At 46.3% G+C, this 22,664-nt stretch overlaps 1 protein-coding gene across 1 annotated transcript in view; it reads left to right on the plus strand.

The window, feature by feature from the left end:
• LOC126236862 (uncharacterized) overlaps positions 1–22,664 on the plus strand; it is a 396,531-nt gene that overhangs the window by 251,646 nt on the left and 122,221 nt on the right. Inside the window, exons 2-4 of the mRNA XM_049946483.1 lie at positions 691–910; positions 8,184–8,378; positions 11,521–11,699. Of these exons, the coding sequence (XP_049802440.1) occupies positions 743–910; positions 8,184–8,378; positions 11,521–11,699 (542 nt within the window). The 5' untranslated portion in view covers positions 691–742. The remainder of the gene's footprint in view (positions 1–690; positions 911–8,183; positions 8,379–11,520; positions 11,700–22,664) is intronic.

The following is a 22,664-nucleotide window of genomic DNA, read 5'->3' on the forward strand; positions in this document are numbered from 1 at the left end:
CTGCTGTGAAAAGATGTCTGTACTCCTCACCAACACCAGGTTCGTAAATAAACAGTTCTCCACCTGAAGATGATGGTGCGAAACATAGAAGCGCGTAGTGGCAAGATAAATATGTGACTGACCCAGAAACTGTTCTATTTGTATTTATCAACAGTCGCAGCCCCCATAATGCCGTCCCTTATGGACGAAATACTTATTTTTTAGTTTACTTCTGGTCAAAAAGTTATTTGGCCTGGTCAAGACAATTGGGACACTTTGCATGATGCCTGATGTCCGCTTTCCCTCCAAGATTCTGTGACGTAGCCTATTGTATGGCGATTTTACCTTGGATGCTATAGTTGTAAATAAATTTAAGGACCGAGTGAGGTGGCGCAGTGGTTAGCACACTGGACTCGCATTCGGGAGGGCGACGGTTCAGTCCCACGTCCGACCATCCTGATTTCAGTTTTCCGTGATTTCCGTAAATCGCTCCAAGCAAATGCCGGGATGGTTCCTTTCAAAGGGCACGGCCGATTTCCTTCCCCATCCTTCCCTAATCCGACGAGACCGATGACTTCGCTGTTTGGTCTCTTCCCCCAAAACAACCTAACCTAATTTTATGAATGGAAAACCGTTGCCCCAGAAGAATAATATCTTTATTGTACTGTTTGTTCCTACTTTGTCATTTATGTTGTGGCGTTTTGTTGACAGCATGAGAACGACGTTGGATCGGAGTTTGGGATGAGAGCGAAAGGGCAGCGCGATGGACAAGTACGAGAACATCTCCGTGGTGGGCGAGGGCTCGTACGGGCTGGTGATGAAGTGCCGCCACCGCGAGACGGGGCAGCTCGTCGCCATCAAGAAGTTCATCGAGACCGAGGAGGACCAGAACGTGCGGAAGATGGCGCTCCGCGAGATCCGCATGCTCAAGGTGCGTCGCTGACGCCTACCTTTTATTTCACCACTCTACAGAGTCCTAAGATCTGTGTTCACCGGCTACAATAATTAGGAGACTGGACAACTGCGAATTTCTTTGTCCTCGTTTTTTACAGATTCCGCAGCTGTATCAGAGCCCTAAAATAAGCCATTTTCGTAAATCTCAAAACCTCAAAAGAAAATGGAGGTCGCCTATTAAATTTTTGTAAAATTATCGACTATTGTTGAATTGTAAAGAAGTGGTTTCAGTTTTCATTACGAGGGGCATTCAATAAGTAATGCAATACATTTTTTCTCGGCAAATTTCGATTGAAAAAATGCGGAATGTGTTGTTGAAGATCGTGAAATATTCCAGTTTCAGCTCCTACAGTTTCATGAAGTTCCGATAGGTGAAGGCGCTAAATGTAGCCTTCAAAATGGCGTCTGTAACGGAGGTGCGATCCAGTCAGAGGGCTGCTAATGAATTTCGTTTGGCGGAAAACCAGAGGACTGCAGATATTCCTAGGCGCTTGCAGAATATCTACGGAGACCTGGCAGTGAACAAAAGCACGGTGAGTCGTTGCGCGGGGCGTCTGTCACAACTGCAACAAGGCCGCGCAGACCTGTCCGATCTCCCACATGCCGTCCGGCCGTCCGACATACACTCCTGGAAATGGAAAAAAGAACACATTGACACCGGTGTGTCAGACCCACCATACTTGCTCCGGACACTGCGAGAGGGCTGTACAAGCAATGATCACACGCACGGCACAGCGGACACACCAGGAACCGCGGTGTTGGCCGTCGAATGGCGCTAGCTGCGCAGCATTTGTGCACCGCCGCCGTCAGTGTCAGCCAGTTTGCCGTGGCATACGGAGCTCCATCGCAGTCTTTAACACTGGTAGCATGCCGCGACAGCGTGGACGTGAACCGTATGTGCAGTTGACGGACTTTGAGCGAGGGCGTATAGTGGGCATGCGGGAGGCCGGGTGGACGTACCGCCGAATTGCTCAACACGTGGGGCGTGAGGTCTCCACAGTACATCGATGTTGTCGCCAGTGGTCGGCGGAAGGTGCACGTGCCCGTCGACCTGGGACCGGACCGCAGCGACGCACGGATGCACGCCAAGACCGTAGGATCCTACGTAGTGCCGTAGGGGACCGCACCGCCACTTCCCAGCAAATTAGGGACACTGTTGCTCCTGGGGTATCGGCGAGGACCATTCGCAACCGTCTCCATGAAGCTGGGCTACGGTCCCGCACACCGTTAGGCCGTCTTCCGCTCACGCCCCAACATCGTGCAGCCCGCCTCCAGTGGTGTCGCGACAGGCGTGAATGGAGGGACGAATGGAGACGTGTCGTCTTCAGCGATGAGGGTCGCTTCTGCCTTGGTGACAATGATGGTCGTATGCGTGTTTGGCGCCGTGCAGGTGAGCGCCACAATCAGGACTGCATACGACCGAGGCACACAGGGCCAACATCCGGCATCATGGTGTGGGGAGCGATCTCCTACACTGGCCGTACACCACTGGTGATCGTCGAGGGGACACTGAATAGTGCACGGTACATCCAAACCGTCATCGAACCCATCGTTCTACCATTCCTAGATCGGCAAGGGAACTTGCTGTTCCAACAGGACAATGCACGTCCGCATGTATCCCGTGCCACCCAACGTGCTCTAGAAGGTGTAAGTCAACTACCCTGGCCAGCAAGATCTCCGGATCTGTCCCCCATTGAGCATGTTTGGGACTGGATGAAGCGTCGTCTCACGCGGTCTGCACGTCCAGCACGAACGCTGGTCCAACTGAGGCGCCAGGTGGAAATGGCATGGCAAGCCGTTCCTCAGGACTACATCCAGCATCTCTACGATCGTCTCCATGGGAGAATAGCAGCCTGCATTGCTGCGAAAGGTGGATATACACTGTACTAGTGCCGACATTGTGCATGCTCTGTTGCCTGTGTCTATGTGCCTGTGGTTCTGTCAGTGTGTTCATGTGATGTATCTGACCCCAGGAATGTGTCAATAAAGTTTCCCCTTCCTGGGACAATGAATTCACAGTGTTCTTATTTCAATTTCCAGGAGTGTACAATGTTGGAACGTGCGGACACTCTCATACAATCTGTCTGGCCCAATGAAGGATGCACTCCGCGGGAAGCAGTACGTGGATGATGGGGAGATCATTGATGCAGCAAGCAAGCCGTTGGCTCCGACGCCGACCAGTAGAGTGGTACCATGCGGGCAAGGCCCTCCCAGCGTTGCGGCGTAAGGCCGTCGTATTGAGCGGAAATTACGTTGAAAAATAGGGTTTGTGGCCAGAAAATCGGGAAATAATATGGTGTATCGAAGTCCTAAATAAAACAACCTGCTTTCAGAAAAAAAGTATTCTACATGCTACATCTTGTTACATAACTTGAGAGATGTATTTAACTGGGGCTGAGGTTGGCGAGCTACCACTACTCAACTGTTAACGTCTCCTCATAATATGATGATGCAGGCCTACCTACTGCTTCCAGTACAACGCTGTGTCACCCAGGTATGCCCAACTTCCCTGTCATCGACGCATTGTTTCTGTTATTGATAAATGACCAACTAGGTAATTCGCGGATTTAATTCACCGATAACGGTCATTAGTTTTGTACTCCAAAACGAGGTTTTGGAAAACTTGAGAGACCAGGTGAAAGTGAAGTGAAAGAGTTGTGGAAAACAAAGCACAGAATTTGCAACTCACAAATAAACATACTGATGATGTACAGTAGGGCATACAACGTGACACACTGTCAATCTATGAAACGCATAAAAACAGGCCAACGTGTACAATCCTATCTTTCGAATTAATGCTGCTTCTGAAATGAAACGAGACCCACTGAAGATGACCCATAGGTGTCGAAAAGAGTTTGGGTAAAGAATACTAGGAAATGCACTGTGTTTTCAGAAAGCAGAGTTCTAAAAACGCAAATTTGTTTCGGAAATACGAAAAAAAGGCAGAAGGAGCTTCCTACCCCCAGGAAGATGATGCCCCTTTGTATTGAACATAGTTAGCATCATTACCAGAGCCGATAACTACGGCATCTATGAGAATTCAAGGAAAGGTGCTTATTTTTACAATTACCGCGTTTTCTACATAGTTTGATAAGTAAACTATAACTATCTTACCTCTTTCATATGACTGCTTCCGTTGAGATTTCATAAAATGAAATACCACACTATAGTTTTTAGTGATTGAATTCGCTCCAGCAGATATACCTAGCCACACAGTACTGATCTGACGAGCGTTTTGTAATCTGACTTGCGAAGACTTGAGTACTATGTGCAGCAGAATTATATTTCCGAAAAAAGTATAGCATTGCATGCCCAACCATTTTTCCTGTTAGTAAGCGCGGGAGAGCCGACAGCAAGGTTCACTATCGCGAGATCTGAAGTGATCGTTTTTAACGGTCTTACTGGCTTAAGAATAAAAATTAAAAGAGATCTCATTCCGTTTTAACGCATAAGAGCCTTTCAGTTAGTTTTCACGTATCAGAGTCACAGAAGTTGTTGTCAAGGCCAGCTTCATTTAGCTCTTTGTGTGTGTGTGTGTGTGTGTGTGTGTGTGTGTGTGTGTGTGTGTGTATTGCCGAAGGTCTAAAAGTCTGGTTCCTTTTCACAACGTAAGGACCAAGCTTCGTGTTTTGCCGGTGTAACATATCTTCAAACGGCAATAACGAATAAACTCGTATCGCTTGTCCTAATGACGACTAGTCGTAGAATCACGCTTTTTCCTAGGAGTTGCAGTGACCAATAGTAGCCTATTCCGTTAGTGCCGCTACACATCATCCCACCCAGTGTGAGATCATCTAAGATTCCAGCATATTTGTTGTTTACAATACCTCCGTAGCCGTGGCAAAATTCAAGTAGGAGTCCTAGTTAGTGCCAAGTAAAGCAAGTTCTTGTCGAAGTAGGCGTAAAGCAGAGTTGCAGCTGATTTCCACTGTTAACTTTTCTGTAGAAGAACCAGTTAAGAAAACAAAAAAAATAATAATAATATATAAAAATAAAAAATAAAAGACAGATCAGAATGTGAAAGAAGCCCAAGTGAAACAGATACTATATGTGTGGAATGGAGCAGTCAAAGGAGAATATGCATTAAGGTAACCAGTGCCAGCTTGAAAGTGGAGAAGAGCGACAGGTACAACATCGAGACTATGAAACAAACGGAACAAATATTGTCGTATCTTGCAAGCAAGCAAAAACAGAACAGTGGAAGCATGAAAGATATCAAGAGTATGCAGCTATTAAGCGAACAAAGCTTTTGTCAGCTGCAGAACGATACTGGTACCGAATGTTGACAAGAATGGAGTTTCTGAAAGGGCCCATCTAGAGTGCAGCAGTCAATGGAGATTAGATGTGGGCCTTGACAGATTTCGATAAGCAACTGGAAATATTTGAAATCTGACGCTGTAAAAGTATATTAAAAGTCAGGTGGATAGGTAAGGCCAGATGAAGTACTAGAAATAACAGACAAGAAAATAATTCTGTGAAGAGCTCCTGCTTGGGTGTAGAAACATTAGTGGGTCATCATCTGCTGCGGCACTGAGAAGTGAACTTGGTGCAAGAGGAGTGGGCAAAGATTAGAATTCGCGGGGCGAGAGATTTTATGTAGTAAGAATTTCGAAATGAAAAAATTAACGCAAGATAGGAAATATGCTGGACAGTTTCAAATAAGTCGAAAGATTTACGGCTAAAAGTAGGAAAAGTTGGTACACAACGAAACCAAGCAGTGGCAGCCACGTAAGGGCTGATTAAGTAGCCGTTAAAGATAGCTCCACTCTAATTGCTTCGATTCTTTAATGTTCTTATTTTTCATGTGTGTTTGTATACGGTCGAAACAAAGTGGAAATACCTACTGAATGTAGTAGAAGTGAAGAGACTCTTCGCGAAACAGGCATTTAAAAGGTGGAGGAGTTCAGTTTCAACTCATCTCATTTATTGACACATTTCACTGTAGAATGTAATTTATTTTCAGTAAAAAGAAGTAGAATGTGTCGCCCAAAAGGTCGCAGCAAACTTCTGTCCACGATGAAACAAACAAAGGAAGGCGCTAACGCGTGCTTGTGCGATGGCGGGTCGAATCCTGGCGGTGGAAGAAATTTTCGTCGCTAGTACTTGGCCACCGAGGCTCGGAGAAGTGACGACGTACAATTTCTGATTATCAGTATTTACGGCAATATCCAGGTTTAGTTACCATATCTCACCGCAGTGTCTCATGGAGTCAGAGCTTACGGCATTTTTGTTGGTGATCTACCGTGGAATGGCGGCCCCCTTGTACTCAGGAGGGTGGGCTATGTGCCGACACCGGGGTTCAACTTCTCCCTTCTTTCATCACCGTACAAACTATACACGACATTGCACTATACGTACAATCACCACAGAGATCTACATTCAGCAGATGCACGTAAGACACAATTGTCTCACACACATCGAAGGAAAGGTTTAATTATAATTGATAAAATATTCTTGGCTCTTATGCCGTCGTCAGATGTATTGCCCATTAAAACCCAACTTTCGTTCCCACCTGCGGAGGACATTTTCAAGGGGAATCGTATTTCTTTTGAATGTCCGATTCACGCCCTGACTTGCTACTGACTGCAGCAAAATTCCCTTTACGTGTACCCCCGCACAGTGGTGCGAAGTCTCGTGCTCTGACTAGCCGGGCGCAATTGGCGGTTTTCGGTTGCCGTCGTCGTCCGCTGTTGCTATCACGCACACCATGGTGAAAGACTCGTCCACATCTTCTTCAGCACTGGGATTCAGATGTTATTCAGTTTCACGCCCGCCTCCTTCCTACTGGATTTGCTGAGGCGTTTGACAGTCTCTGCGGTCGTGTGGCTGCCAGTTCTGGTTATTCGCCCGCTCAGGTAAAATGAGCATTGAGATCGCCGCGCAAGAACCACAGCTATGCTGCTTTGTTATGGCCGCATAGGAAAAATCTTGACAAAGCGAAACACCGCGGTAATCTACAAACCCACCCGGAAAATTCAGAGCCAACAAAAATTGGGCAAGGGTGCTCGCAAACCTCTGGAAAAGCAGGAATTTATAGAATTCAGTGTAGTTGTGTGGACATGTACCTGGACATTACAAAAAGAACGGTCAAAACACGACAAGAAGAGCACAAGGGGCACTGCAGAGCCGGAGAGTTTGACAGATCAGCTGTTGCGGAACATGCTTTGCAGCCAGGAGACCACCACATTCATTTTGATAGGATTCGAGTACTGGCAGCCACAAGCGGATACAGTGTAACGCTGTACAGAGAGGCCACAGGGACTGTTAAACACCCCAGGAATTTCAGTAGGAAGAAAAAAAAAACTGTGTGTTCTGTCTTACGGCAGGTCTTGTCATGGGGTAAGCCTCGTCAGAGAGGTCCAGCGCATGAGCGTCTAGGGAAGTGATTGCAGTGGTGGTTTCCCGTTGCCTTCCACTGGTGATGATGAAGTGATAATGAGGATAACAAAACACCCAGTCCCTGAGCGGAGAAAATCTCCGACCTAGCCGGGAATCGAACCCGGGCCCCTTGGCGTGACAGACCGCCGCGATGACCACTTTTTTTTTCATCTTATCGGGGCGGACTCGCAAGACACCCTTTTAAGTTCGTTGTTGATCTATTAACTAAGTTTTTTTATTGCAGAGGGCAGCTAACCCCCTGACCTAACACGCTGAGCTACCGTGCTGGCAATCACTCAGCTACCGGGGCGGACAGCAGGAAGGAGGAGGACATGAAATTGAATGACATCTGGATCCCAGTGCTGAAAATGACGCGTACTAGTCTCCCACCATAGGGTGATAGCAACAGCGGACGACGGCCACCGACAACGGCCAATTGCTCCTGATTAATGAAGGCCACTGCACGGGAGCACGCATAAACGAAATTTCGGTGCTGTCAGTAGCGAGTCAGGGTGTGAATTGGACACGCTACGATCACCCTTGACAGTGTCCTCCGCAGATGAGGACGAAACTTTGAGTTTTAATGGAAAATCCATCCGCTCACGGCGTAATAGGCCCTAATATTTTATTAAATGTGAAATTTCCGGCCCTGAAGGTTTACATTTTACAAAGGTGTAACTAATGGTGTAACTGTGCGCGAGGGAGACAAAAATCTTTGCAGTTGGGCAGCTGAATCTACCCCTGGTGTATTCTAGCAACCGTGCCATACAAGTTTATTGTGTACCATGACAGCCTCCCCCCACCTCACGACCTCCCCACGAACAGTATTTCAAATTCATCACACAAGGGTGCGGTGCGGTGTGCGTTTGCAGAAGCTGCGGCACGAGAACCTGGTGAACCTGATCGAGGTGTTCCGGCGGAAGCGGCGCTTCTACCTAGTGTTCGAGTTCGTGGACCACACGGTGCTGGACGAGCTGGAGGAGAAGCCGGGCGGCCTGGGGGAGCTGGTGACGCGCTGCCACACCTTCCAAGTGCTGCGCGCCATCCACTACTGCCACTCCAACAACGTCAGTACACACTTTACTGTCCCCTGTAGACGCTCTCATCTGGCAGTTGCTTACCACGCTGGTCTAAACACAGGAGTTTCAGAATTTGTTTCAGTCGACGCTATTATCTACAGTGAAGTACATCTGAAAAAAAAGTGAAATGCACTCAATTCACTCAGACATTGACAAGGTTTCAAAGTAGTGCTATGACTGGCAACTCACTATAATATTCAGAAACGTAAAATAGTGCACTCAACAAAAAGCAAAAACATAGTATGCTTGCCTGTGATATCAGTGAGTCGTAATTTATGGGGACATGAAATGTAATGGTCACACGAGCTGAATTGTAAGCAAGAAGGTGATAGACTTTAGTTCATTTTTAAGATACTGGTGAAATGAAGCCGGTCTACACAGGAGATCGCTTACAAAACTTTCGCACGACCCGCCTTACACTATTGCTCAAGCATTGTTAAAACAGTCAGTTCTCAGATTCTTGCTCTTAGAAGCAAATCTACATTCTCGTTATATTCCCTAGTCCAAACGATCGGTCTACACACTCATAGAATTTCAAAACGAATAACAAATTCGCCTTACACTGTTACTAGGATTTATTATCCTCCAGTATAACAATTTCGTCAACACGCCATTGTCGAGTAGTATGCTACAAAAACAAAAGTCCAAATCATTTCTCTGTTTCTAATGTATAGTACTGAAACACTAACGAATTACTCATAAACAGGCGGAAAGACCAGTAACTGTGTGAGTAGCTGATTGCCGAACAATCATTGGAAGCAGGCAGCGACATCATAAAATATCTGACATTATGCTTAAAAATAATCGTAGGAAAGACAGGTGTCAGACTGAGATTTCCTGGAAGAATACTCATAATGGCAAGGGAGAGGGGGAGGGGCAGAGGGGGGGGGGGGAGGAAGAACACTCCGCATGTCATGATCGCAGTATAGAAACTTTCATTGTTTAAAGAAGACCAGTTTCAACAGTCATCATCTGAACTAAGGAGAGAGAACATTAAGGTAGCGAAGAGGGAGAGACTACAACTAATTACACCTGTTATATGAAATTTCACCTACCTTATCCTGATGGAACTTGTAATAAAAGTGCAATGTTACATTACGTGAAATTGAACCACAGAAGGCACTCCACACACCACACACACACACACACACACACACACACACACACACACACACACACACACACAAAACCTCGTATCACACATGCATACTGGAGTCGGATATGACTCTCCAAAACTCACCGCACAGCACTACGCTGCAGGCGGGGTATTAACTTTGAGGCGGCAGAAAAATTACCTATCTCGTGCTAAATGATCACATGATAGGGTTACAAGCAATTAATAGCGGAATGCCAACTGACCGCACGTTTAAAATTACAATGGGCTTACGTTGCACATACAATCTGTAGTCAATCACACTGTTTGCATATTGTAGCTGAGGAGATTACAGTAATAATCGAATAATTTTAAAAATAACCTGTACCTTTAATTAACCAAGCAACGTGACGTAAAGAGAACACCGTAATGGTGCGAGCGCGAATACCAAGCCAGCCAGACTTGGCTTGACTTTTTGTGCTTTCGTTGTAGAATTCAAGATATCCATGGACTGATGTCTCCAGTATGCTAATATCGACTAGGTTGCAAGGCTACCATGAGCTACATATGGGGCCTGAAGGTGGCATATTGAATTCCCGAAACTTGTTGTGAAAATAAAATAACTTCTCAAATCGCACGGCTGTTCGCCGATTTTACTTGTTAAATAAAGACCTGGAACGGTCCCGCGAAGTATCACTCATGCAAAGGGTTCGGCTACGCAAAAACCACCTTTATTTCTGATGCATCACTATTGATTGCTTGTAACCCCAGCAGGCGATCATTTAGCGTGTACTACTTACGCCATCGAACTGCGAGAAAGAAATCTTTGTAGCGGATCTGCGACCTCTATGTCAACACTCCACCCTTAGCGTAGCGCTGTGCGGCGAGCTAGGGAGAGCTCGAGGATATTATCAACAGTGTGCATTTTGTCAACTACGTGTTTTTATCAAGATATATATGTTTGTGTGGAGTGCCTTTTGTGGTTTTAGTTCATCTAATGTAATAAGGAACTTTTATAACAAGTTCCATATGGGACGCGAAATTTTGTATTTTATATGATGTTGTTGTGGTCTTCAGTCCAGAGACTGGTTTGATGCAGCTCTCCGTCCTACTCTATCCTGTGCAGGCTTCTTCATCTCCCAGTACCTGCTGCAACCTACATCCTTCTGAATCTGTTTAGTGTATTCATGTCTTGGTCTTCCTCTACGATTTTTACCCTCCGCGCTGCCCTCCAACGCTAAATTGGTGATCCCTTGATGCCTCAGAACATGTCCTACGAACCGATTCCTTCTTCTAGGTGTAATTAATTGTAGACCCTCCGCCCCTTATTACCTTCATGTCTGTCCATAGATCAGATGATGACTGTTGAAACCGGTCATCTTGGAACCGATTGATATCTGGGTATTGCTCGTCAGTATGGGACCCTTACCAGATAAGATTCGTAGGGTAAACGGAGAAGATGCAAAGAAGAGAACTGCAACTGATACGCTCACACAAGTCAGGTGGAAGATGCCACAAGGTGAACGTTGAGCTTCACAGTGCGGTTTACTGTTAAAATTCCTAAAGCGTACGTTGTTAACACAATCAACCAACATACTGCTTCGTCCTGCGTATACCTCGGGAAAAGAACATGAAGGCAAAATTAGAGAGGATATAGCCCACACAGAGGCTTACCAACAGTAATTGGTTGAAAGTGACAATGGTACACAAAATACCCTCCGCCACACACTCTAAAAGTGGCCTGTGGAGTATAGATGTGGATGTAGTTGCAGATGTATATAATGACCTGTGCCGAAAATTTTAATAACAGTCTAAGATGAATTTGTTGCGATCTGTAATATTCCGTACTCAGTTCTTAGCGTAGAGGTCAGATTTAGTGCTGTTGCTAGCTTACAAGTAAAAACAAATAGTGAAAACGAAGATAAGTTAAAAAGAAACGGATATTCTTTGCAATGCAATAGTCAGCTTCAGTATTATCACATTGATATTATTTTCTTCTATTGATACACGGTAATCTGAATTGTGACTTGTCCGCAGATCGTGCACCGCGACGTGAAGCCGGAGAACGTGCTGGTGTCGCGGCTCGGCGTGGTCAAGCTGTGCGACTTTGGGTTCGCGCGGCTGCTCGCTGCCCCGGGAGAGCCGTACACGGACTACGTGGCCACGCGCTGGTACCGCGCCCCGGAGCTGCTCGTCGGAGACGTCAAGTACGGCAGGTACGCGATACACAAATGTTACTGAGAGTTGGTGACCGGATGCGTTTCTGGCGACAAGTCTGCACCTCATATGTCAGGCTCTCGTCTAGATCTCGTGTTCAGATGTGTGAACGTTTTCTAAATGTAGCGGCTGTCTGAGGCGGCAGATGGATACCCGCCCGTTGTTTATCCAGTTGTATGTGGGGAACCTCCTAAAACCCACTTCCAGGTTGGCCGGCTCTCCAGCCTTCGTAGTTAGTCTCCGATGCGGATTCAATACGGCGCAGGTTCGCCTCCCCTAATCCCTGAAGCGGCGCGCTAACGCCCTCGGCTATCCGGACGGGTCTGTGGCGGGAGATTCTCATCTTCTAACCGAATGGCTCAAACTTAGTGGAACTGTTGCTCAGGTTTTAGGGCGTTTACGGTAAAACTTCGCAGTACGAGATCATTTACAGCATCCATCATACGTAATAGACTGACACAGATGAGAACAGACTATAATATGCTGCCGGAAAAGAAATTAGTACACCCTTTTAGAGGTTTCAATTCATTTAAAATTTATCGTAGAACAGTGCACATGGAGTACATGAAATGATTATATTTACTGATCAGTAGCACAAGCGGCTCTGAGATTCCAGGTATCGATCCATGCTGGAACATTTTTATGGGTACATGCAGGTCGCCATTCGTCTTCCAAAAGATTAAGAATACTCCACATCCCCATGTCTACTCCGCCCCCCCCCCGCCATCCTACAGAACATCGTAAGCGCACCTTTGTCTGAGACATACATAGAGAGGTGTCCATACAGCAAGGCCAGCCGGGGCGCACGCAACACGGACTGTGGGATACACCCATGTAATTCTCAGGTGGACATACCTTCGACAAAAGTGTATATAATGGAACTCAAGACTCACTCAGAGAGAGTACATCAACATCTACACTGAAGTGCCAAAGAAACTAGTATAGGCATTCGTGATCAAACACAGAGATGTGTAAACAGGTAGAATACGGCCCTGCAGTCGGCAACGCCTCTATAAGAAAACAAGTGTATGGCGCAGTTCTCAGATCGCTTACTGCTGCTACAATGACGCGTTATCAAGATTTAAGCGAGCAATGGGACACAGAATCTCTAAGGTAGCGATGAAGTGGGGATTTTCCCGTGCGACCATTTCACAAGTGTACCGTGAATATCAGGAATCCGCTAAAACATCAAATCTCCGACACTGCTGCGGCCGGAAAAAGATCCTGCAAGAACGGTACCAACGACGACTGAAGGGATTCGTTCAACGTGACAGAAGTGCAACCCTTCCGCAAATTGCTACAGATTTCAATGCTGGGCCATCAACAAGTGTCACGGTGCGAACCATTCAACGAAACATCATCTATGTGAGCTTTCGGAACCAAATGCCCACTTGTGTACCCTTGATGACTACACGCTAGAAAGCTTTATGCTTCGCCTGGCTCCGTCAACACCGACATCGGACTGTTGATGACTCGAAACTTGTTGCCTGGTCGGACGAGTCTAGTTACAAATCGTATCGAGTGGATGGACGTGTACGGGCATGGAGACTACCTCATGAAACCATGGACCCTGCATGTCAACAGGGGACTGTCTGATCACCTGCATCCGTTTATATCCATTGTGCATTCCGACGGACTTGGGGAATTCCAACAGGACAACACGACACTCCACACGTACAGAATTGCTACAGAGTGTCTCCAGGAACATTCTTCTGTGTTTAAACACTTCCGCTGTCCACCAAACTCTCCAGGCACGAAGATTGTTGAACATATCTGGGATACCTTGCAACGTGCTGTTCAGATGAGATCTCCACCCTGTCGTACTCTTACGAATTTATGGACAGCTCTGCATGATTCATGGTGTCAATTCCCTCCAGCACTACTTCAGACATTAGTCGAGTCCCTGCCACGTCGTGTTGCGGCAGTTCTGCGTGCTTGGGGGGCCCTACACGACATTAGTCAGCTGTACCAGTTTCTTTGGCTCTTCAGTGTAGTTACACAGTATTAAAATCGAGCCTCAAAACAGGATCAGGACTCTGCCCTATCGTCGCCGACCAGAAGACTCCAATTGGACGTGCTAACTGTCTTAGTCATCCTTCATTGGTTTCAGTCTTGATCAACGCTCAAGGATTGATCAGTGGAAGTGAACATTTAACAATACTTCCACGCATCCCCTTCACACTTAAGTTACTTTATATATACTTTCGTTTAATAAATCGCCGTAAATCCTTGCTAATCAGTGTTGCCATAATTTCTGACATAGTTTGGATTCACCTGTTTGGCTCCAGGGACGAGGCTGTATACTTGCTGCATTCAAGTAAGCCACCTCAATAAAAGCCATCATATACTTTTCAGTGGTGCGGGCTCTCGTCCTCTACATTTACGTTTGACGCCAATACTATTTGTTGGAAATTTACGAGATGATCTAGAGGTATTTGAAACAATTCGTAATCCTCTGCGAGGGCGAGGCTTGGAACACCTCCTTTAACACGTACAAGTCTACAGCAAATTCTAATAAGTAACGTACTGAAGCAGTATTTTATTTCCTGTTAAGGTAGGTCATGGTTGGAATTTGAGCCCAATTAATATGGGCCTTAATCTAAAAGTTTACTCTGCAAACATATCTATAGTACTAAACGACTTACCCAGGGCACAGTCTCGGTTGCAGTAACAACTTTCATGGGCAACAAAAATTTGACTTTCAATGTTTCATACAATTATTGAGCGAATTTAAAAATCTGAAATGTTGTCATAATCTATTCATTAAGAACTATAATTTTACGTTAAAAGTTTAATAAAAAAGTCAAGTACTTGTGCTACAGTCAGAAACTCTGTATGTCTTAAGGCAGGGTTTCTCTAGGCGTGTAAATTATCCACGTTATGTTCATCCAGTGTTTGAGAATGATACCACTTATCGACTTATAACAAACTCTATACATAATTTCAAACCTTTATGAAACTTTTTTCTCGCTAATGCCCCTAACAGAACGATGAAAGAAACAAAGTTAATCGCTTACTGCATTTCTTTTCTTCATGTACAACAATTGCAGCATCAGCTAAGATGCTTTAATTTATTACGTCTTCAGTGCTAACACTACCCGCAGCATATCTTGCAGACAATATCCACATAGACCATTGAATGTACCTGCAAAATTATAACAGTGTACGACACTTATTTCGGGAGATACACGTTTTGTATGTGGGACTTCATTTCTTTAAAAAAATCGGAGTGGGGATTTATTAGAATGTACGAACTATTCCACACATAGAATCAAAAACAGCTGCCAACATGAATAATTTAGAAGTAGATATCCTCGGTGCAGCGAAGCATCTTAAAACACTTAACAAGGGCAAGGCCTCCGGTCCAGATTTCTTTCATAGCAGTGTGCGATTTACAGGGGGGGATGGGGGGGGGGTTTCCCACCCTCTGCATCAGACCATCCTCTCCTCTGGTTTTAGTTTATGCATCCCAACCTGGGATGTTTATTTCCCACTCACTGGAGTAAGACTTTACATATAATTCAAATTTGTGGAGCCGAACACTGAAAGTTTACTATTAATAAGTTTGCTTATTAATTTTGAAAAAGTATTATGTAGTAGTTAAGCATTTCAAAACATTTAGAACTAAATGACAGGACGACGTACGCCACATTTCCATAGCATGCCACAATGTTGCAAGACGTCGTCCCAGCGTAAACGAGGCTTTAGAGCCAGGTCTGTATTGTATGGTGGATGTGATGTGTTGCGTACGAAACTAAAACCTGCAATCAGATCCAAACGTCGTGGAAAACTGTGAAGAGGTGTCATCCTGCAGCAAGATAACGCTCACCCACATTCTGCCAAACGGACAACCGACGCAATAAAGGAGTTGAGATTCGAGGTGCTAGAACATCCACCGAACAGTCCAGACCTGGCTCCAAGCGATTTTCACAAGTTTTGACCCTTAACGGAAGCACTACAGGGAAGAAGATTTGAAAGTGACGAAGACGTCATTGCGGCGGTGCAAAATTGGTTACAGATGCAACCGAGAAACGTATTTACTGAAAACTCGTAAAACGTCGGGAAAACTGCATTGAAGTCTAGGGAGTTTACGTAGAAAAATAACGCATGTTTCAGTTTTCTATCAGAAGAATAAGTACAGCTTTTCAACAATGTGCCTTTACGTTTTGAATACCCCTCGTATACCTGTATGTACACTCCTGGAAATGGAAAAAAGAACACATTGACACCGGTGTGTCAGACCCACCATACTTGCTCCGGACACTGCGAGAGGGCTGTACAAGCAATGATCACACGCACGGCACAGCGGACACACCAGGAACCGCGGTGTTGGCCGTCGAATGGCGCTAGCTGCGCAGCATTTGTGCACCGCCGCCGTCAGTGTCAGCCAGTTTGCCGTGGCATACGGAGCTCCATCGCAGTCTTTAACACTGGTAGCATGCCGCGACAGCGTGGACGTGAACCGTATGTGCAGTTGACGGACTTTGAGCGAGGGCGTATAGTGGGCATGCGGGAGGCCGGGTGGACGTACCGCCGAATTGCTCAACACGTGGGGCGTGAGGTCTCCACAGTACATCGATGTTGTCGCCAGTGGTCGGCGGAAGGTGCACGTGCCCGTCGACCTGGGACCGGACCGCAGCGACGCACGGATGCACGCCAAGACCGTAGGATCCTACGCAGTGCCGTAGGGGACCGCACCGCCACTTCCCAGCAAATTAGGGACACTGTTGCTCCTGGGGTATCGGCGAGGACCATTCGCAACCGTCTCCATGAAGCTGGGCTACGGTCCCGCACACCGTTAGGCCGTCTTCCGCTCACGCCCCAACATCGTGCAGCCCGCCTCCAGTGGTGTCGCGACAGGCGTGAATGGAGGGACGAATGGAGACGTGTCGTCTTCAGCGATGAGAGTCGCTTCTGCCTTGGTGCCAATGATGGTCGTATGCGTGTTTGGCGCCGTGCAGGTGAGCGCCACAATCAGGACTGCATACGACCGAGGCACACAGGGCCAACACCCGGCATCGTGGTGTGGGGAGGGATCTCCTACACTGGCCGTACACCACTGGTGATCGTCGAGGGGACACTGAATAGTGCACGGTACATCCAAACCGTCATCGAACCCATCGTTCTACCATTCCTAGACCGGCAAGGGAACTTGCTGTTCCAACAGGACAATGCACGTCCGCATGTATCCCGTGCCACCCAACGTGCTCTAGAAGGTGTAAGTCAACTACCCTGGCCAGCAAGATCTCCGGAACTGTCCCCCATTGAGCATGTTTGGGACTGGATGAAGCGTCGTCTCACGCGGTCTGCACGTCCAGCACGAACGCTGGTCCAACTGAGGCGCCAGGTGGAAATGGCATGGCAAGCCGTTCCACGGGACTACATCCAGCATCTCTACGTTCGTCTCCATGGGAGAATAGCAGCCTGCATTGCTGCGAAAGGTGGATATACACTGTACTAGTGCCGACATTGTGCATGCTCTGTTGCCTGTGTCTATGTGCCTGTGGTTCTGTCAGTGTGATCATGTGATGTATCTGACCCCAGGAATGTGTCAATAAAGTTTCCCCTTCCTGGGACAATGAATTCACGGTGTTCTTATTTCAATTTCCAGGAGTGTATATGATTCTGTAAATAAGCTTTACCTATAATGTACTTTTAAAGATACAACAAGGGATGGCTTTTCTGATAGTGCATACGCATGAATAGTGAGTTTCGGCATTAACATCTATTTATAAATAACTGTTTAACCATGGGTAACGCCACGGTCCAAGCTAGTAACATGTATATTTATACTAACCCCACAAGACATCCCCCCCCCCCTGGTAAAAGCACAAATCGCACACTGTTTCATAGTACCCTGATACAGCAGCTCCATACAACCGCTAACTCGTAGAACGATCCATACCTAAGGACTCGAAGACTGAACAAGTCACACCAATATACAAGAAAGGAAGTAAGAGTAATCCGCCAAATTACAGACTCGTATCAGTAACGTATCATGGAACTTATACCGTGCTCGAACATTATGAATCATCTCGAAGAAAATGATTTATTCAGAGATTGCCAGTACGTATCTAGAAAATATCGTTCATGTGAAACACAACTAGCTCTTTACTGTCACGAAGTAATGAGTGCTGTCGACAATGAACGTCAAATTGATTCCATATTTTTAGATTTCCAGAAGGCTTTTGACACCGTTCTCACAAACGACCTCTAATTAAACTGCTTGCCTATGCTGTTTCATTTCAGTTTGGTCGACTGGATTCGCGTCAGAAAGGTCACAGTTCGTAATGACCGACGGAAAGTCGTCGAATAAAGCAAAAGTAGTGTTATAGGCCATTTGTTGTTCCTGATCTACATAAACGCTTTGGGAGACAATCAGAGCAGCCGTCTCAGATCGTTTGCAGACGATGGTGTCATTTACCGACTTGCAAAGTGATGAGATAAAACGAATTGCAAAATGATCTAGACAAGATATCTGCATGGTGCAAAAAATGGCAATTGATTCTAAATAAAGGAAAGAGCTATTCACATGAACACTAAAAGGAAATCATTAAATTTCAGTTAAACGATAAATCGTACAAATCTAAAGGCAAGTGAAAACTTAACTAAATACATGAGTTGGATAAAGACTAGTGGTAACATCGCCGTAACGTGAAGAATGTGCGTCACATGGCATTCTCGGTGTCTATAGCTGAGAGCAGAAAGTCAGCTGAAGTAGTGTAGTGAGCTGCAACGGCTGTGTTTGAGTCAGCTGCGGTGTGTACTGTCTGAAACTGCGGAAGGCCAGTTCGAGCGCCGTAACAGTACGTTTAGGAAACACAAACTACGTGCGTGAATGAAGACTGGATTGGCACGTGGTCGGAGCGCGCTGCAGTGTTTCCTTCTGGCACTGCATACCATAATCCTTTAATTCTTCTTTACAGTGCACGTGCCGCACGGCGATCCCCTGCGTGCATGGGGGTGGGATGAGGGCCCGGGTTCGATTCCCGGCTGGGTCGGAGATTTTCTCCGCTCAGGGACTGGGTGATGTGTTGTCCTAAACATCATCATTTCATCCCCATCGACACGCAAGTCACCGAAGTGGTGTCAAATCGAAAGACTTGTACCCGGCGAACGGTCTACCCGACGGGAGGCGCTAGTCACACGACACTTATTTTTAAGACGTATTCACCCGATATGGGTACGTGAGATTACGACCTGTTCGCCAAAATGAAAGGAGTACTTCGTGGCTCGCGCTGCAACACAACAGAAGACATCATCCGTGCCAGAGAGCGGTCCTTTCAAGATTTCAACGGAGGTGGATGCGCTGATAGTGAACGACGCTTTCCATCTTTGTGCGGGTAGGTGATCGAGGTGAGGGACGATTATTCGGGAGTATGTAACGCGGTGAATGTCTGTCAGTAACGTCTGGTATGAATTATAACGATGTTGCCACTACTTTTTATCGAACCCACGTACTCAGGGACTAAGACAACGAATAACTTAAATTGGAACTATCACACAGATAATGTTGTGGGGAAAGCAAGCCAAAGACTATGACTTGTTGGCGGAACACTTAGAAAATGTAACAGATCTACTAAAGAGACTGTTTACACTACACTTGTCTGCCCTGTTCTGGAGTATTGTTGTGCGATGTGGGATCCGCGTCAGATAGGATTCGCGGAGGACATCGAAAAAGTTCAAAGAAGGGCGGTTCGTTTTGTATTATCGCGAAATAAGAGAGAGTTCCACGGCTATGATACACCAGTTGGAGTGGCAGTCGTTGCAACAAAGGCGTTTTTCGTTGCGGTAGGACCTTCTCATGAAATTTCAATCACCGACTTTCTCCTCAGAGTGTAAAAATATTTTTTTGGTGGCCACCTACATAGGGAGCGTTTTTCTCGCCCGCTGTTCGAGAGTGGAAGTGTAGACAAGTATCTTAAAGGTGGGTCGGTGAACTCTCTGCCAAATACTTAATTGTGAACTGCAGAGTAATCATGCAGATATTGATGATGTAGATGTAGACAATATTTCGTAGTGAAATCAATGGCGGCTCGTAACCACACATCCACAATTACGTCGCAAACGACTCGTTTCCGGACCCGTGCTCACCCGAACGCTTTTGCTTCTGTTATTGTGTACTTTCACCTGTGTCAGGTTTCGCTATAAATTCTGAGACATCATTTATATACCTATAAAATCTAACAAAAATATACCGACAAATTTCGAGCTCAGCGTTTCTTGAGGAACAGGCTGAGACTACGCTTTGGTGACAGAAGCAATGGTGTACCCATATGCACATATACAGATGGAGGTAGTATCGCATGCACAAGGTAGAAAAGGGCAGAGCATTCACGTGAAAAAATTTCCAACGTGACTATGGCTGGCAGACTTAGAACGCGGAATGGTAGTTGGAGCTAGACACTTGGGACATACTAGTTCGGAAATCGTTAGTCAGTTCAATATTCTGAGATGCACAGTGTCAAGAGTGTGCCGAAAACACCAATTCTCAGACTTTACCTCTCACCCCAGACAACGCACTGGCTGACAGCCTTCACTTAACGAACGAGAGTAGTGGCGTTTGCGTAGAGTTGTCAGTGCTAACAGACTAGCAAAACTGCGTGAAATGACGGCAGAAATCAATGTAGGAAGTACGGCAAACGTATCCGTTAGGAGAGTACAGTGAAATTTGGCGTTAATGGACTATGACAGCAGACGACTGACGCAAGTGCTTTTGGTAACAGCACGATATCGCCTGCAGCGCCTCTCCTGGGCCCGTGACCATATCAGTTGGACCCTAGACAACTGGGAAACCGTGACCTGGTCAAATGAGTCTCGTTTTCAGTTGACAAGACCTGATGGTAGGGTTCGAATTGGCGCAGACAACACGAAGCCATGGACCCAAGTTGTCAACAAGGCACAGTGCAAGCCGACGGCGACTCCACAATGGTGTCGACTGTGTTCATGTGCAATGGACTGCGTCCTCTGATCCAACTGTACCGATCAGTGACTGGAAATGGTTATGATCGACTACTTGGAGACCATTTGCAGCCATTCAGCGATGGAATTTTTGATAGGTGACAAGTACATCCTGGACAATTCGAGCGAGTAGTTTGGTCATCCAGATCGCCCGACATGAATCCCATCAAACGTTCATGGGACATCGAGAGCACAGTTAAAGCACAAAATCCTGCAGCGGCAACACTTACGCAATTACGGACGGATATAAAAGCAGCAAGGCTCAATATTTCTGCAAGGAACTTTCAAAGATATGTTGAGTCTATGCTATGTCGAGCTGCTGCACTGTGCTGGTTCAAATGGCTCTGAGCACTATGGGACTTAACATCTGAGGTCATCAGTTCCCTAGAACTTAGAACTACTTATACCTAACTAACCTAAGGATATCACACACATCCGTGCCCGAGGCAGGATTCGAACCTGCGACTGTAGCCGTCGCGTGGTTCTAGACTGAAGCGCCTAGAACCGCACGGCCACTCCGGCCGGCCACTGTGCTGAGTAAAAGACGGTCCGACACGATATTAGAAGATATCCCATGTCTTTTGTCACCTACGTGTATATAGGAGCCCGTGTCTGTCATCGTACAGCGCTACAGACCGTCAAAGCAATGAGAAATTTTGGAAATTTGTGGTAAGTCCAGTGGGACCAAACTGCTGAGGTATCGGTCCCGAAGCTTACACACTACTTAATCTAACTTAAACTAACTTACTCTAAAGACAACACACACACCCATGCCCGAGGGAGGGACTCGAACCTCCGATGGGGGCAGCCACGCGAACCGTGACAGGACACCCGAGACCACACGCCTATCCCGCGCGGCAAAAGTAATGAGAGAAAACTCCTGCTGCTACGCCATCCCTTGGGCAACAGTGATGAGTCTTACCGTTGGACTCCTCGCCGTGGATAGGACAGTATTCAGGACGTTAAATGGCATCTGTAGGTTCTTGCCCACTCGTCGCTAATAGGGTGCCTACGGGATGCAGCATTCTCGGAGTGCTATACAACAAATTTCAAACAAACAACATTAGTAGTTTTATTTCCAGAAAACAAACTGACAATACTTAACTTTCTTTACAGCAAATGTCGCTAGGGAGAGGCGACGTGAAAACAGAACAGTTCTTGTTATACACAGAGTCCAAGGAACCACTTGATACGGATCTGACAGCGTAGCACTAACCACGTTACAAACTCGGGCCGATCTTGTGCGGCCGAGGCTGGCAGCAGCTGCGCCTAGCGCGGCGCGGTCCACCGTTTCTTCACTGCCTTCTCTGGTCTTTCGTTTCGCGTCTTCGTTCCGGCGTTACGCCAGAACAGCGTCCCCGTCAGATGCGTCAGCGTTTCAACTCGCGTTCGCTTCCCAGGGTGTCATCTAGAGGCAGGAGATTTCCGTCATTATTTCCATGCTCTTTAATACCTTTGGATGGGGAACATGGGTCCCCTACCTCAGTTAGTTCCTCAAGTTCCTCTCGTTGAACTTTGTCGCTGTTTTTTGTCACAGTCTGTATAGGGTGCGTCATGCCTATTATGCAGGCAGTTTTTAGGAAACTGTGCGTCCGATCTTTTTTTTTTTTGGTAAAATGCGCTTCAGGGAAACAGTCAGGACGAACAGAAAAGTGAACCTACACTGCTTGGAAGCTGCTGAAAATGGAGAAAGCTGTACTTCAGAGTTTCAAATGGGAACATGGGAAAAAATAATACCTTTGAAAAGAGCTCTCGAAATGGAACATGTTTGGTCTAAGAAGTGTTTAATATTTTAGTGAAATCATTAAAACAACCCTTCCTTGAGCTAACGATTTGAACAACGCTCACGGAGAGAAAAAGTAAGTTTACAGAGTAATGAATGTTCATTTTAATATTGCAGTGAGGGGAAATGTCTCCTTGTAGGATAGCATTGTTACTCGAATGTCTTGCTGCAGCACGCTTCTGACATCGGTTGTCAACCCGTTTGAAACTCTCAGCAAACG

This window comes from Schistocerca nitens, chromosome 2 (genome assembly GCF_023898315.1).
Source record: "Schistocerca nitens isolate TAMUIC-IGC-003100 chromosome 2, iqSchNite1.1, whole genome shotgun sequence".
NCBI lineage: Eukaryota > Metazoa > Arthropoda > Insecta > Orthoptera > Acrididae > Schistocerca > Schistocerca nitens.